Source organism: Lygodium microphyllum, chromosome 22 (assembly GCF_053477565.2).
Source record: "Lygodium microphyllum isolate KBCC chromosome 22, Lygodium_microphyllum_v1.1.10, whole genome shotgun sequence".
NCBI lineage: Eukaryota > Viridiplantae > Streptophyta > Polypodiopsida > Schizaeales > Lygodiaceae > Lygodium > Lygodium microphyllum.
The window spans coordinates 137,072,949-137,087,937 of NC_141156.1; the positions used below are offsets into that span (position 1 = coordinate 137,072,949).

At 42.7% G+C, this 14,989-nt stretch overlaps 1 protein-coding gene across 3 annotated transcripts in view; it reads right to left on the reverse strand.

The window, feature by feature from the left end:
- LOC148017661 (dynamin-like protein ARC5) overlaps nucleotides 1-14,989 on the reverse strand; it is a 130,431-nt gene that overhangs the window by 94,464 nt on the left and 20,978 nt on the right. For all 3 annotated transcript variants that reach the window (XM_087662798.1, XM_087662797.1, XM_087662795.1), the window contains exons 6-7: nucleotides 13,646-13,779; nucleotides 13,468-13,560 (exon numbers count right to left, since the gene is read on the reverse strand). In XM_087662798.1, the coding sequence (XP_087518924.1) occupies nucleotides 13,468-13,560; nucleotides 13,646-13,779 (227 nt within the window). The remainder of the gene's footprint in view (nucleotides 1-13,467; nucleotides 13,561-13,645; nucleotides 13,780-14,989) is intronic.

Sequence of the window (14,989 nt, forward strand, 5' to 3'; positions counted from 1 at the left end):
AGCAGGTGGCTGGTGGAAGCTTTGACCGCAATGTCCTTTGCGAATGGGGTGTGGACAGTAGAGATACGGCTCCTGAAACTTGCAAATATGAGATTAAGAGAGAGTGGTGGGCTGCATGCATATTTATAGAAAGTTTGGAACACCTAAATTAGGGTTTTACATGTGGGACACAGTAACTCTTTAAGATCGCGTTTCCTTTTAAAAAATAGATTTTTCTCATTAATTAAACATGTTTTGGGGCTGTTTAAGTTAGGCTAATGCATTTTTAGCTCAACAGTTCCTTCTAGGCCCAATGTTGCATATTAGTTAAGTTGGAATTGCAGCAATGTGAAAGTATAAAGCATCACAATGCATAAAACGAAGAAAGGCCTACAGCCTGTTGGGAATAAAGGGCTATTGTGCTTTTTATATGTGCACGGGTATGAACACACCCTTAGCATATTTGTACCTTCATATATATCTATCTAAAACCTAAAGAGGTATACTCGTCATTGTACCGAATACCCAGTGTGTCGTGCTCACTCTCTACTCTGCTCCCTCTCTTTGCTGTGAGAAAGCATTGAACGTCTCGATCCTCACGCTCTCTGTCATAACAAACTGGTATCAGAGCTGATGGTCCACGTAGGTAGCCACAACATTGACAATCATAGGCAGTAGTCGTCAGCTACAGTCGATAGCCACAGTTGGTGCACAAGTACTAGTTATGGGCACATCAAGCCCAGGTGGCTGACAAGTAGCGCAGGCACGTGCCAGACAATGGTCAACTGGACAAGACCTGCACGCAACGCAACAGTCCACAAGACTAACGAAGGCTAGGTGGCAAGCAATAGGATACGGCGGCCACGTGACTGACAAGTCGCATGACTGGCACAAGATGCGGCGGCCACGTGATTGACGGGTCGCACGACTGGCACACGGGGCTAGACGGATTGACGAAGGCATGTGTGCTGGGTAACAGGACCGCGTGACGACCAATCGACGAGTGACTAGGACCACGCAAAATGCAATGGTGGGCAAGCAAAGGCGACGACCTGCAAGTGATGACGCGTCGAGCACGTGGCGGCTGCCAATTGCACAGTTGCATCCCAAGGCGGCAGGTCAACGGACCCCCCCCCCCCCCCGTTCATATTTTGCTCAAAAATCAATTTTCATCCCCTTTCCTTTGCGGGCATTCGTACGTGTAAACACAGTTCAGGATTTTGAGTAGATTTGTGCCAAAAATTTGGGGATTTGTCAAGATATAATGTGAGCAAGACACAACAGTGGTATCTGTCTCAAAAATTGCAAGGATTTGTGACATTTTGCCTCCGACATTTGGGGCTTTTCATGTACATGCAAGAATTGGGCTGAAATTTACCAAATTTCTTGACATTGATGCACATTGGACCCCATGCAATTCGGGGATTTTGCTGTTTGGGCGAAATTTGTGCACCATTTGGTCATTTCATGTACATGTGGGTTTAATTCCATGCAATTTGGACACCTAGCACTTGGAAAAATGTGGGGATTTTGCTGAAATCGCTCTATTTTGGCAAAATTGGCCTATTCTATGCATGTAAGAGACAATCCAGATGTATGGTTGATGCTTTGAGCACAAAAATTTTGGGGCTTTTGACCGTGCGTGTCAAATTTTGTGCCCATGGGTGCATGTACAACAGAAATTGTAGCTAAAATTTGGGACTTCTCATGTAATGTGATGTATTTGTCCTTGGAATAGCTGTAATCAGTTGTGGAGTGCTGTAGCACAAGGTTTTGTGCTTCTAAAAATTTATTTGTAGACCTGAAATTTCTGCTTTTACGTGGTCATTTATTGCTGGTTGGTACTTTTTTGTACCTTGGTCACTTCTGCAACAGTTTGGAGCTGCATTTGCTGAGTTTTTTTGCCACATTTGGGCTGAAAACCATGGCTGGCAGCAGTGACAGCAGTCATCTCATGCACATTAAGAAGCTTGAAGGAGCACATAACTTTGCAGTCTGGCAAAATCAGTGCTATAATATTCTGTTGTTGCAGATGAAGCAGGCAAAGCCGATTAAGAACAAAGGGGCAAAGCCCGCAAATATGGAACAGGAAGACTGGGATGAGTTAAATGAGCTTGCATACTCAACCATCGAGCTATCGATTTTTTATGCCTTGCTACTAACATTGAAGATTTGGATTTTGCCTATGCTATTTGGACTCGACTAGAAGAACTGTATGCCCAGAAGAGTGCCGCAAGCAAAGTTTACTGGCTGAAAAAGCTTATGGATTTGCGTATGAAAGAAGGTACAGCAATGTCTACTCACTTGAGTGAGTTTAACTCCATTTTCAGCCAACTGATTGCCTTGGAGTTCTTGATTGATGAAGAATTTAAGGCTACGTTCTTGCTTTGCACTATGCTAGAGAGTTGGGATACATTTAGAACTCCTATGAGCAATTCTAATGCGATACTTCTGTATGCTGATGTAGAGAGTGCGCTACTCATGAAAGAAATGAATCGGAAAAACAATGCATCTAGTAGGTCTTCCAGTGCTTTGCATACTAGGGGCAGATCACAGCAGAAAGGCAAATCTGATAACAAGGAACGCATTAAATCACGTGGTAAGGATGTTGAATGCCATCATTGTGGCAAGAAGGGTCACTTTAAACCTAACTACTACAAATGGAAGAAAGAGAAAGGAAAGGGCAAGAACATTGATGATAGCAAGGAAGAGAGGAAAGAGAGTCAACAAAGAAAAGCAGTGTCAAAATTGCAGAGGTGAATGTAGTCACTCGTAACAATGACAATGGGAATGATGTACTCTTTGTCTCTTCACACTTTAGTGTACATGCTTTACTTGCAAATACAGATGATGACATGCACACTTGGATTCTAGATTCAGGTGCTTCCTTTCATGTTACCCCTTATTGTAAGTGGTTTTCTGACTAAAGAGGGGGCTGACATGGTGTTGTCCATCTTGGGGACAACTATGCATGTGACATTACAAGTATTGGCAATGTGCAGTTGTAGTTTCAGCATGGTTCGATCTTTACACTTCAGCATGTACGACATGCACCTCAACTCAAGAAGAGCTTGATTAGCATAGGGCAGCTAGATGACGATGGATTTCATACCTTCTTTGGTGATGGAAAATGGAAGATCTGTAAGGGATCTAGAGTGATTGCCAGAGATTGTAAAACCGATACCTTGTATCCTCTCCATGTATCTAGTGTGCGTGACCATGTTGTTGCCGTGACGGAGCAGCCAAGTGTTTCTTTGTGGCATGGCACGTTGGGACACATGAGTTAAACTGGAATGAAAGTGCTTTCTCGTTTGGATTACTTGCCTTGTCTTTGTTATGCTCATTTTGAGCATTGTGATCATTGTGTTTATGGTAAACATGCACAGACCTCTCATAAGAAGTCTCTTTCATTGAAATCTTCTCCTCTAGAGTTAATACATTCTAATGTATGTCAGATGTCAGGGTTATCTTTAGGGGGAAAGAAATACTTTGTTACCTTTGTCGATGATGCTACATGGAAGGTATGGGTTTACCCTATTCTTGGCAAGGACGAAGTGCTTGACAAGTTTAAAAAATTATTGGCATTGATTGAAAATCACACTGTTAAGACACTTAAGTATCTTCCCTCTGACAATGGTGGGGAATATGTGTCCAAAGCCTTTCAGGCATTTTGTGACAGCAAAGGGATAAAGAGGGAGCTCACTACCCCTCATAATCCGCCCCAAAATGGTGTTGCAGAGCATATTAATCGAACCATTCAAGACAAGGTCCGTACAATACTGTCACATGCTGCTTTACCTCATGGTTTTTGGGCAGAGGCTGATATGGCAGCCGCACACTTGATTAATCAGTCACCAAACAAGTCTTTTGGGGGGGAAGCTCCCCAAGAAGCATGGTCGGGCAAACCACCTTCGTATGCACACTTGAAAGTGTTTAGCTGCAAAGCATTTGTGCACATACGTAAGGAACAACATAGCAAACTTTAGTCAAAGTCCTATAAATGTATTTTCCTTGGATATGGTGACGAGGGTGAAATGGGGTGTGGATTATGGGATCCCGAGAAAAGGAAAATAGTACATAGCAATGATGTTATCTTCCGGGAAGATTACATGCATAAACAGCCAAAAAAGACTAAGGAGGTCCATAGGGTTGTATTCCGGGAAGAAATACCTTTTGGACAGCAAAATGTGCCCGCTCTACAGCAGCAAATACCTATTGTAAATGAACCTGCAAATGCAGAAAACAATGCTGGAAATGATCAGTCAGCCATTGCCAATAATGATGAGCCACTGGATGTGCAAGAACAGCTAGGACAGCAAGCTGTTAATGCTGATTTGCAAGCTGAAATGCCACGACAGCAAGCAGAAAATGGAAATTTGCAGGCTCAATAGCCAACAAACAATGATCATTGGGTTAGGAGATCGTCTAGAGCTACTAGACAACCTAATTATACGAGCCAAATTCTCCATGGTGCAGAAAAGAATTTACACGTCTATGAGAAAGAGCTCTTGGCTATAATTCATGCACTGTGTACATGGAAATACTATTTGTTGGGGACTGATTTTACAGTGCAAATAGACCATTAGACTTTGAGGTACTTTCTGATGCAAACAAAGTTGTGAGAGAAGCATATGAGATGCGTCAAAGTGAAGCAGTGCGGAAGCATATGGGAAGCATATGACCAAAACAAAGAGTGAACAGAGAGAGAAAAGAGAGAGAGAAAGAGACAGTGAAACACAGAAAATTTGCAGTGAAGAATGCTATATAAGGATGCAGATATACATAGGGTGCAGAGAGAATGTTTGTGTATGTCTCTAGCTCAAAGATCTCACTCTCTCTGAGAACCCCTGAGGGTAGTCTCCACAGTCTGCAGCCTGAAAACTGAGAGCACAACTATCAAAGAATGTGAAAACCGAGGCCAATAAATAGGCCACAAATAATGCACCAGAAAATACAGGCTGGCTGCATTAAATACAGTCGATTGGACAATCCACCTACCTGCCTGACTGGGCAATCCGACTGTCCGCCCGACCTAACATGTCTCCAGCCTGCCGATGTCAATTGCCACGTAGACTGCCTACTGCACTGCCACGCAGACTGCCTATTGTACGTGCTGCATGCACCTACTGCACTTGCCTGTCTAGGGAATGTCAAGCTCTAACACCCCCTCTTAAATCCTGGACACAGTAGAAGGCTAAGGGATCTCGAGTGCTGTCGAAGTAAAGCCTGAGGAAGCACCTTTGTAAACAAGTATGCAAGATTGCCCTCTGTCTTGCAGTAGACTAGGTAAATAGTCTCATCCAGAATCTTCTCCCGAATGAAATGGTACTGGATCTCAATATGCTTCGTCCAATCATGAAACACAGGGTTCCTGGCCAAGGTAATGCAACTCTCATTGTTGCACTAAAGAACACTAGGACCTCTCTACAGGCAACCAAGCTCCTCTAAGAGCCGGCGAAGCCACACGGTCTCACATGTAGTAGAAAACGCCGCTCGATACTCCGCCTCAGTCAAAGAGAGGGCAATTGTGGATTGCTTCTTGCTGCTCTATGCAACAACACCAGCACCCAAGGTAAAGCAATAACCTATTGTGGACCTCCGATGATCCACATCGCTAGCCCAATCTAAATCACTCCATCCTGTAAAGACCAAGTCTACATCACCTGTACCCGGAAGATAATAGATCCCAAGATTAGGAGTCCCCCGTAGGAACCGCAAAATCCTCTGAGCAGCCTGCAATGCACCATCTTGGATTCACTCATGAACCCGGCTAGCACACCTACAACATAACATAAGTCAACACGAGTATTGAGAAGCCAGATCAAGGAGCCAACCAATTGCTGATAATGGGTAGCATCCACCAAAGGAGAATCGGAATGAGCTGTAACTTTCCAATTCACATCCATAGGTGTCATAAGAGAGTTGCATCTCTCCATCTCACACGTAGTCAAGAGCTCCTATGCATACCGCTGCTGGGAAATAAAGATCCCCCTCAGAGTTTGATAGATCTCATCACCTAGAAAAAAGTGAAGAAGTCCCATATCCGTCATCTCAAACTTCTCATGAAGTGTTGCCTTCGTCTACTCAACCATCTGAGTATAATCACTTCTCACAATCAAGTCGTCCACATAAAGAACAAACAACACACAATCTCCACCTAAGGTGTAAACATAAAGTTGGGGGTCGGCTTTGGAACATCAATGCCCTAATTTATCATGGAGAAACGAGTCAATCTTCTCGTTCCAAGCATTGGAAGCTTGCTTAAGGCCATAGAGAGCCTTCCTCAACCTATACACCTTACCATCAAAAGAGCCAAAACCTAGAGGGTGCTCAACATAGATCTCCTCCTTCAACTCCCCATTCAAGAAGACACACTTCACATCCAGCTCTGATAGACCGGCCATCTTCTATGGCTAGCCAAGGCAAAAATTGCGCGAATAGTAGCCATCAGAGCTGTAGGGGCAAAAGTATCATGGAAATCAATGTCTGGGCGTTGTGTAAAACCTTTAGCAACTAGGCGAGCCTTGTGCTTGTCCAACGTGCCATCACTGCAGTACTTGGTCTTGAAGACCCATTTGACTCCAATGATCTTCGTATGAGGAGGCTTCAACACAAGATACCAAGTGTTATTCCTCTCAATCGACTCCAGCTCTTGCTCCACTTTCCACCAATGATCATGTTATAAAGCCTCCTTTACGAAGGTGGGCTCCCCGATCCTACATGACACGAGTCATCAAACAATAATTAGTGTAGACAAGCTCAGTGTGGTGTGCTTTGTTCCTCTGAGAGCGCCATATGCCATCCTACGGCTGCCACTCCTCAGGGACCCCTCAATCCTTGCATCATGAAGAGTGTCACGAGCCCAACGAGAAGGCGGCCAGATCTTGCCTCATCGCTCTCCATCTGGTGAAGGTTTTGGAAGGTCCACTGATGGATCAGTGAGTCTATTGGCAGAGAACTAAACTCCTCATCCGAAGAAGAGTCCTCAAGAGACACACGCTCTAGAGGAACAGTTGCTAGAGCCCAGCTATCATCAGAATCTCCAAGAACAAGGTGTTCCTCACCCCCCTCTGAGGTTGGAACCTCCACGAATCGAACATCATGGCTCATGTAGACATCCCGCTTAACGCGATCATACAATCGGTAGCCTTGAGACTACGAGCTATAGCCCACAAACACCTGTCGTTTAGAAGCCGCTTCAAACTTGTCACGCTGTGGTTTCGGGATTTGAACATAGGTATCACACCCAAAAACCCTAAAATAAGAAACATCTAGCTTAGACCCAAAATATGTCTCATAAGGGGTCATACCGACAATAGCGAAAGTAGGGGATCGATCAATGATGTGAACTGCAGTAGCCATAGCCTCAGCCCATAGACATTGAGGTGTTAGACAATGCTCCATCATGGTACAGTCCATCTCGATCACACTACAATTCTTCCGCTCCAATATGCCATTCTCCTAAGAGGTGTTTGTATTGGCAAACTCTTGGTGAATACCACAATCTACACAAAAACAAGCAAGCTCATTAGAAACAAATTCTCCACCCTTATCCAATCATAATCTTTTCCTTGCCAGGGCAATCCTTCTTTCAATGACCTGTCTTGCCACAGATGTGGCAAGTGGACTCCTTTTTTTTGTCCTTCTTGGATTTGTCCTCCTTTTGGTCCTTCCCCTTCTTCTAAGAGGACTAACCAACCAAGGCCTCAAATTAAGAAGCATTGGTACCTTTCAAATACTCCTCTTGGTTCAAGACCATAAGAACTAACTCTTTCCACCAAAGAGTCTCAAACTGCCTTGAAGCAATCAAGGCGGAATAAAAGCCACTAACAAGGCGGTAACTGTGAAAGAAGAGTTATCACCGTGTCTTCAAAAGTGATCACCTTCCCTGCATTTTGTACCTGCATCTGAAGCTGCCTCAGCTTGTTAATATATTGAAGCATAGAAGATGACTTGTTGACACTCATGGTCCTCATCTACACTTCCAAAGGAACTAGTTTCATGACGGTCATACGATTGTACATATAATCAAGCTCCAATCATATCTCCCAGGCCACCGTCAAATGCTCAATATAAGAGATAACAACTATAGTGCATGAGAGAAATAAAAACAAGCGGATGCGAGCATTGAGTTTATCCCAATGTGTCTGAGCCTTTGCCAACTCCACCTTATCACACTGAAAGAGAGTTTGGACTCGTCTCACGAAGAAGGACAATGAATAGCCTTTGTAACAAGCTCTGCCAAATCATAGGACTCCGAAATGGCAAGCATCATAACCCGCAAGATGCGATAGTTCTTGCCAACGAGCTTTTGATCTGATGGAACAAGTGGTAATACGGTCCATAATCGCCTAAAACTCTCTCTCGTCCTCAAAAGACATCTTCACCTACAATGCCTGCACAAAACACAAAAGCAGCCCCCTCTGACTGTGAGAATGTAGTCTACTAGGGCTCTTTGCCACTCATTCCGTTCCATCTTCACTTGCCGAAGGCGATGAAAATGAAAAATCTGCACTAGAAAGCCCAAAACGCAGCCTTCTTCCTTCTCTAACAGTAAAAACCAGCAGTAGCTTCAGCAAATCTTCTCCTTTCTCGAATGCCCACACTCGTCTTAGCCTTGTTTTGAAGTGCAGCCCTCCTCCTCGCCCTTAAACACTGAAAATGCAGCCTTGTGTCGCCCTGAAATATCCTCTTCAAGTAGGTCCATACCCTTGGTCACTCCTTCAATGCTCTGATACTATGTCAGAGTGAATCAATGCAGAAGCGTATGACCAAAACAAAGAGTGAACAGAGAGAGGAGAGGAGAGAGAGAGAGAGAGATAGTGAAACACAAAAATTTACAGTGAAGAATATTGTATAAGGATACATATATATACATAGGTGCAGAGAGAATGTCTGTGTATGTCTCCACCTCGAAGATCTCACTCTCGAGAATCCCAAGGATAGTCTCCACGGTCTACGGCCTGAAAACTAAGAGCACAACTATCAAAGAATATGAAGACCGAGACCAATAAATAGACCATAAATAATGTGCCAAAAAATAAAAGTCAGTTGTACCGACTTGACAGAAAAACTCTCTGACTGGACAGTCTGCTGCCCGCGCAACTTGACACATGTCTCCAGCCTGCTGACATGAGCTGCCACATGGACTGCCTGCTACACAGCTGCATAGACTACCTATTGTACCTGCTGCATGCACCTACCAATCTAGGGAATGTCAAGCTCTAAGAAGATGGGCAAATTTTCTCTCTATGTTTCATTTTCAGATTGTACATATTGATGGTAAAAAGAATGCTATGGCTGATGCACTGTCACATAAGCCACAAATTTCAGCCATTAGCATGATTTATCACACTGAGTTGGATGCCATGAAAGAGCAATATGCTACTGATTCAGACTTTGCTAATGTTTATGATGAGATTTACAATGGCCAGATGCATGAGCACATTGTGCTAAGAGATGGATTTCTGATGATACATGGATGACTGAGTGTCACAAAGCAGTTAAGGCTCGAAGTTATCACTAAAAGTCATGCTCCTCTCTAGGCAAGACACAGAAGTATTAATGCCATAGTCAAGGCAATGCAGCGTTTCTTTTATTGGCCAGCTTTGAGGCATGATATATAACAATTTGTCAAAACATGCATCGTATGTCAAAAGGTAAAGCATGATAGGCAAAAGATGCCAAGTTTATTGCAGCCCTTGCCTATTCCAAATAGGCCTTGGCAGAGCATTGTAATGGACTTTATTTTTGAATTTCCTAAGACACCTACAAGGAATGATGGGATATGGACTATCATTTGCAAGGTTAGCAAACAAGCCCATTTCGTTCCGGTGAGGAAGAAAATAAAGGCTGATCATATGGCATGATTGTTTTTGCAACATATCTTTAAGTATCATGGTATGCCAAAGTCAATCGTTAGTGATCGAGACCCTCGGATGACCAGTTTATTTTGGAAGGGATTGTTTAAGAATATGGGTACCACACTGAAATTCTCATCATCCTTCCATCCGCAGACAGATAGTCAGTCTAAGAGGAAGCGTATTCCACAGTGTTAGATCTTTTGAGGTACTATGTTTCAGACCACAAGACATAGTGGAAGTAGTATTTGCCCTTGGTTGAGTTTGCTTACAACAATACAGTACATAGTTCCACTGGCAAACCTCCATTTGAGGTGATTGAGGGTGGCAAGAAAACACCACCTATCTTGTAAACTAAGGATAAAATCTCTGAGGTTGGCCGTTATATGGAAAACTTGGATGCATCCTATGCAAAGATAAAGTATGCACTTCAAAGATCACAGAAATAGTAAAAGAAGGCAGTTGATCGTCATAGACGTACTTTGTAGTTTGCAGAGGGCGATTATGTATTGCTGCATTTTTAAAAGGCAAGGCTGAAAAAGATAAAAGGAAGAGAAAGATTGTATCCGAAGTTAAGTATGAGATGCTATAGCCCTTCTAGGTGTTGGAGAAAATCAACGATGTAGCATATCAACTGAAACTACCTCCGCATTAGCAGATACGCAATGCATTTCATGTCAGTTTATTAAGGCCTTTTCATGGTGATGTGTTGGAGGATATGTCTGCTTACATTCAGCGTGAGGTTGAGAAGCTGGATGAGATTTTGGTACCGGAGCAGATTTTGGCACATAAGGAAAGAAAGGTCAAAGGTAAAGTTTCCAAGAGGTACTTGGTGAAATTTTAGAATTATTCACTAATGGATGCCAAACGGATGGAAGAGGATGACTTAGCAAACCATCCTTAGTTATTGCAGCTTTACCTAGATGCCTTTCAGTTAGAGCCGACTTTAGTTTGGCCTCAGTCAAGTTCAGTGGAGCAAGGGTCCAGAGCATTGTCTTATGTTCAAGGGGGATGTAGCACTTGCACTCCGCTAGTTATGAACAGCTCTCATATGTAGTGGATCTTGGATGTATTGAGTATGCATCCAAGGTACTGTGCTAATAGTATGTCTGCCATGAGGTCACTACTTAGTGTACTAGTCATTATGAGATGTACGCAAATGAGTATGAGTTTCACCTCGGCACTGAAATTGTACTTTTGCATCAGTTTGGCATGAGTTTTTGCCTTTATTTTGAGACAAATTTCTGATCAGTTTCAGCTCAGTTCTTGATCAATTTGAGAACCGTTTGTGGTCACTTTTGGGATCAGTTTTTGCATTGATTGCTGGTCAATTTTTTGCAATGAGTTTGGGATCACATTTGCAGCAATTTGAGATTAGTTCTCAGATCAACAAGTGATCAATTTATGCTCAATTTTCAATGGTTTATAGCTGGTTCCATAGACAACAAATTAATTTTTTAGATGCTCTAATCTTGCTGATAACATTTGATTAAGTTATTAATCAAATGTGCAAGGTTGTTTAAGCACATGTGATACACATGGCAGATATTTTCCATAGTAACAAGCCAAGGACCCCAAGAATGCAGTGGATATCAAAGGCAAAAGTTGTGATAAGTTATACTGACTACGTTTTGTTGGTCAATTGAAATCAGATTCAACCTTAGATTAATGGTTTGGCCAATAAGTGTAAGTGGTCACGCTAGGGACTAGCATTAATTAATTAATGCCAGTCTAAGGGTCGACAAAGGTTGGGAACCACTTCAGGTTGCAAATGGCCTAGCCAATTTAATTTGGATGGACACATTTAATTTTGGGTGAGGCTTAAATGGTTGGATAATGCTGAAAAATGAGTTTAGAAGGCTGTCACTCGGTAAAAATACCCATATAAGACTAAAAAAACATTTTTGGAGGTTGGGAAGAGAGATTTAGTTCATTCAAGATGCTATGTGGAGGACTTCTGGAGGCTCGAGCAGCAAGAATCAAGCCATTTGATGCACACAATAGCAATTCTGGAATCTTTAGGAGCTAGCAACAACTGATTGAGGCATGTGACAGAAGTTTGAGGTCTCTTGGTAGCTCGCGACAGCATTTAATGCTGTCTAGTACAGGCAGCAATCAGATTTCACGCCTTTCTCGCATGAAAATCAAAAATCTCTCTCTCCCTTGGCATTCTCTCACCTTCTCCAGCTTGTGCTTGGTCATTCTCAGTATTTCTCACCCTTTTGGATCAGATTTTTTACTCAAATTTGGTGGACATCATAGAGGTCTCTACTATAAACCCTAAATTTTTGCAAAAATTAGGGTTTGACACCCACCTTGGGACCCATGCCAATTGATGAAGGCATCGTATACTGAATTAAAAACTTGAAATTTGTGTAATTTTCAGGGATTTCAAATACCAGCCCATTCATTGTAAATTGGGGTAGCATTTGGCCAGTTGGTGGTTCCATTTGTGCAAGACATGGGTGAAAATTCAAGGGCAATTGGCTCAAATTGATTACTGATTGTTATTACAACAAAAAGGCTTTTGGAATAGCAAAAGAGATTGTGAATCTCGGCTTGTACGCATTCCATTAGCAATTAAGTTAAAGAAATACCGAAAGGGGCGCCAATTTTGGGGCCAACAGGGTGTCTAATGTTCAAGATTATTAAGGTAATTTGTGCATTTCAAGTTATGTTCATTTGTTGATTGTTGTAATTAAGTGCTTAATCAAGGAATTACCACCCTGTCCAAAAAGGAAGGCTAGTTTCATCCAAGCAGTAGACTGATGATGGTGATGGCAGCAAGGCTGATGGCAATGACTGCACAACTGACAATGATGGCTGAAGCAAGATGGTACTAGAGTATGAACTATTAGGATGAGGGATGAATACCCACAACATGACCTTGGAGATTGTTTGGGCATTTGTCGATAATTTGAGATTAATTAAGACTTTCAATCTTGCTTGCTCCACACACCTAGGGACGTGGGTTGCTAGTGGTACAGGAGGACTGCAAGGCAGGTTGGTGGGTTGCAAGGCAATGAGTAGTTGTCATGCTTTTGCTTAACAGGCAAGAGTGGGGGCAATGAGCATCCAGATGGGTGGACCATTCATGTTTCCATACCATGGCTTTCAAAGTTTGGAAGTTGGGCTGCTTTTTACTGATGTTTGTCGACACATTAGATTGGTCAAGCTGCACAATGAGGAGCCTGTTTAAGGCACCTAGAATTTCTCCTAGCGAGTCATCAGCCAGACTGCATGTGCAAGCAGGTGCCAATATGAGCAAGTAATTCGAGGAGTGTACACTTGAGTGTTACTGGCTGTGCAAGGTCAACCGAAGACAGATCACGACTCTCCTAGATTGGGCAGGAACATGCTCTGCAAATATGGAATGCAGGAGTGTATTAGATAGCATAGGGCTTGGTTCTTGCAGCCATACCTTGTACATTTCCATATAACTGCTGTAATACAAGAATTGAGGATCATTTTCCCCTTTGGATTCTCTTATTGTTGCATATAATGTGGTTAATCCATTTCAACAATGTTGAACAGTGAACCTAAAAATGGCCATGTGTTCACCTCTACATAATTCCTACTTACTACATCAAATGTATATACACACAATAAGGGCATCAAGTGGCAATACCCCAACTCCTGATTGACCTGTTGTAGCTTTCGCGTTGCATTGCGGTATTCCCTATCAAGGAGAGGTACAATCAATGGCACACTTTCCATGTAGCTGAAAAAAGTTGCTGCAATGTAGTCAGACAATGTACATTCGAGAGGAATTTAGCCTTGAATACTTCTTGAGAGATACACCATACCGTTGCTGCAAGAGTTGTTCAAGAAACCATCGAAGCCTGCTTATACCCACACAAGCACGCTCATCTGGAGACAATTGTCGATCCATTTTGTCTTCCAAAGCCATTACATCGTGTCCCTCTCTCAAAGCAACAGCCTGTTCACAAAGTCACAATTTCAAGCAAATTTTCAAACTAGAAATCAAAAAGTAGCAAATAACCCACCACAAAATGAATAAATCAATGGTTTTTAGCACTCCAAATTTCCGAATATTCATGTTATTGACCATAATAATTCAAATGGAAGTGCATGACAAGAGACAATCAGTTTCGAACTATAAGCAAGGATACCTCTATTCAAGAACCGGGAAGAAGAAATGAGTACATCTAACCCTATCATCTTGACTAGACAACAACAATGAAAATGAGAGAAAGAAACAGTATATTAACCTCTCTAAAAGGCCAATGTGGCCTCTGAGACCAGAGCAATACGTACAATGATGGTGTGTTTCTCATCTAGAACGAGAAAAGATTAAAAACATGCCTATAAGACTAAAAAGTGAAATAGTATCCTATAAAAAGAAAACATGTCAATGATCTAAAAGTAAAAGAAGAAAAAGGAAACTCTCCATCAATGAGATGTTTGTCCTTTAAGGAGATGTATCTCTGCATGGCTGAGGCATCTCGGCATCTATCTCCTGTGGTGCTCAATGATGACTCTAATTTGTTTGTGGTGTGGATGCCTAGGCCTTCATCCGCATGGATGTGAGCACCTAGACCGGCTGAGTGCCATTGCTCTATCCAAAGGGACACCTACAAAAGATGAGATCCAATTATGTACTCCTGTAGGCTATGTGGCAATAGTAGTGGTATGTGCCATACTCGGTCGTGTAGCAGTGAAAAAGTCAATGACCGCTCTCTGTCTATGTGAGCTGAGCTGTGGGAGCCTCCTACTCCATAGAATAGCTGCTCTACACCTCTGGACCTCCAAGAGGAAGAAACCCAAGCATCTCTAATCCTCAAACTATACGATTCGTCTCAAGGGTCCAAAACCCTCTTGAAACAGACAGTGGTATTTGCGTCATATATCATAATATACCGTGCATCGACAAATGTAGTGTTCCTTTGTCTCTCACTCTCTATTGCATAGTGGGCATATGCATTCCTCTCTCTGTATACCCTCGCATCTGCCTGTCTCAATCCTCAGGTGGTGGGATGAGGTGTGGATCTTACCAATAATTGCGTGCAATCCACGAGGCAGTTGTGTATCCATATAATCGGGTCGGATGATGAAAACATCCTCAAATACCTAAAGGAAGTGGGTCTAGTAGTATGCCATCCTCCTGCCATGGGGGGAGGGGGGGTGGC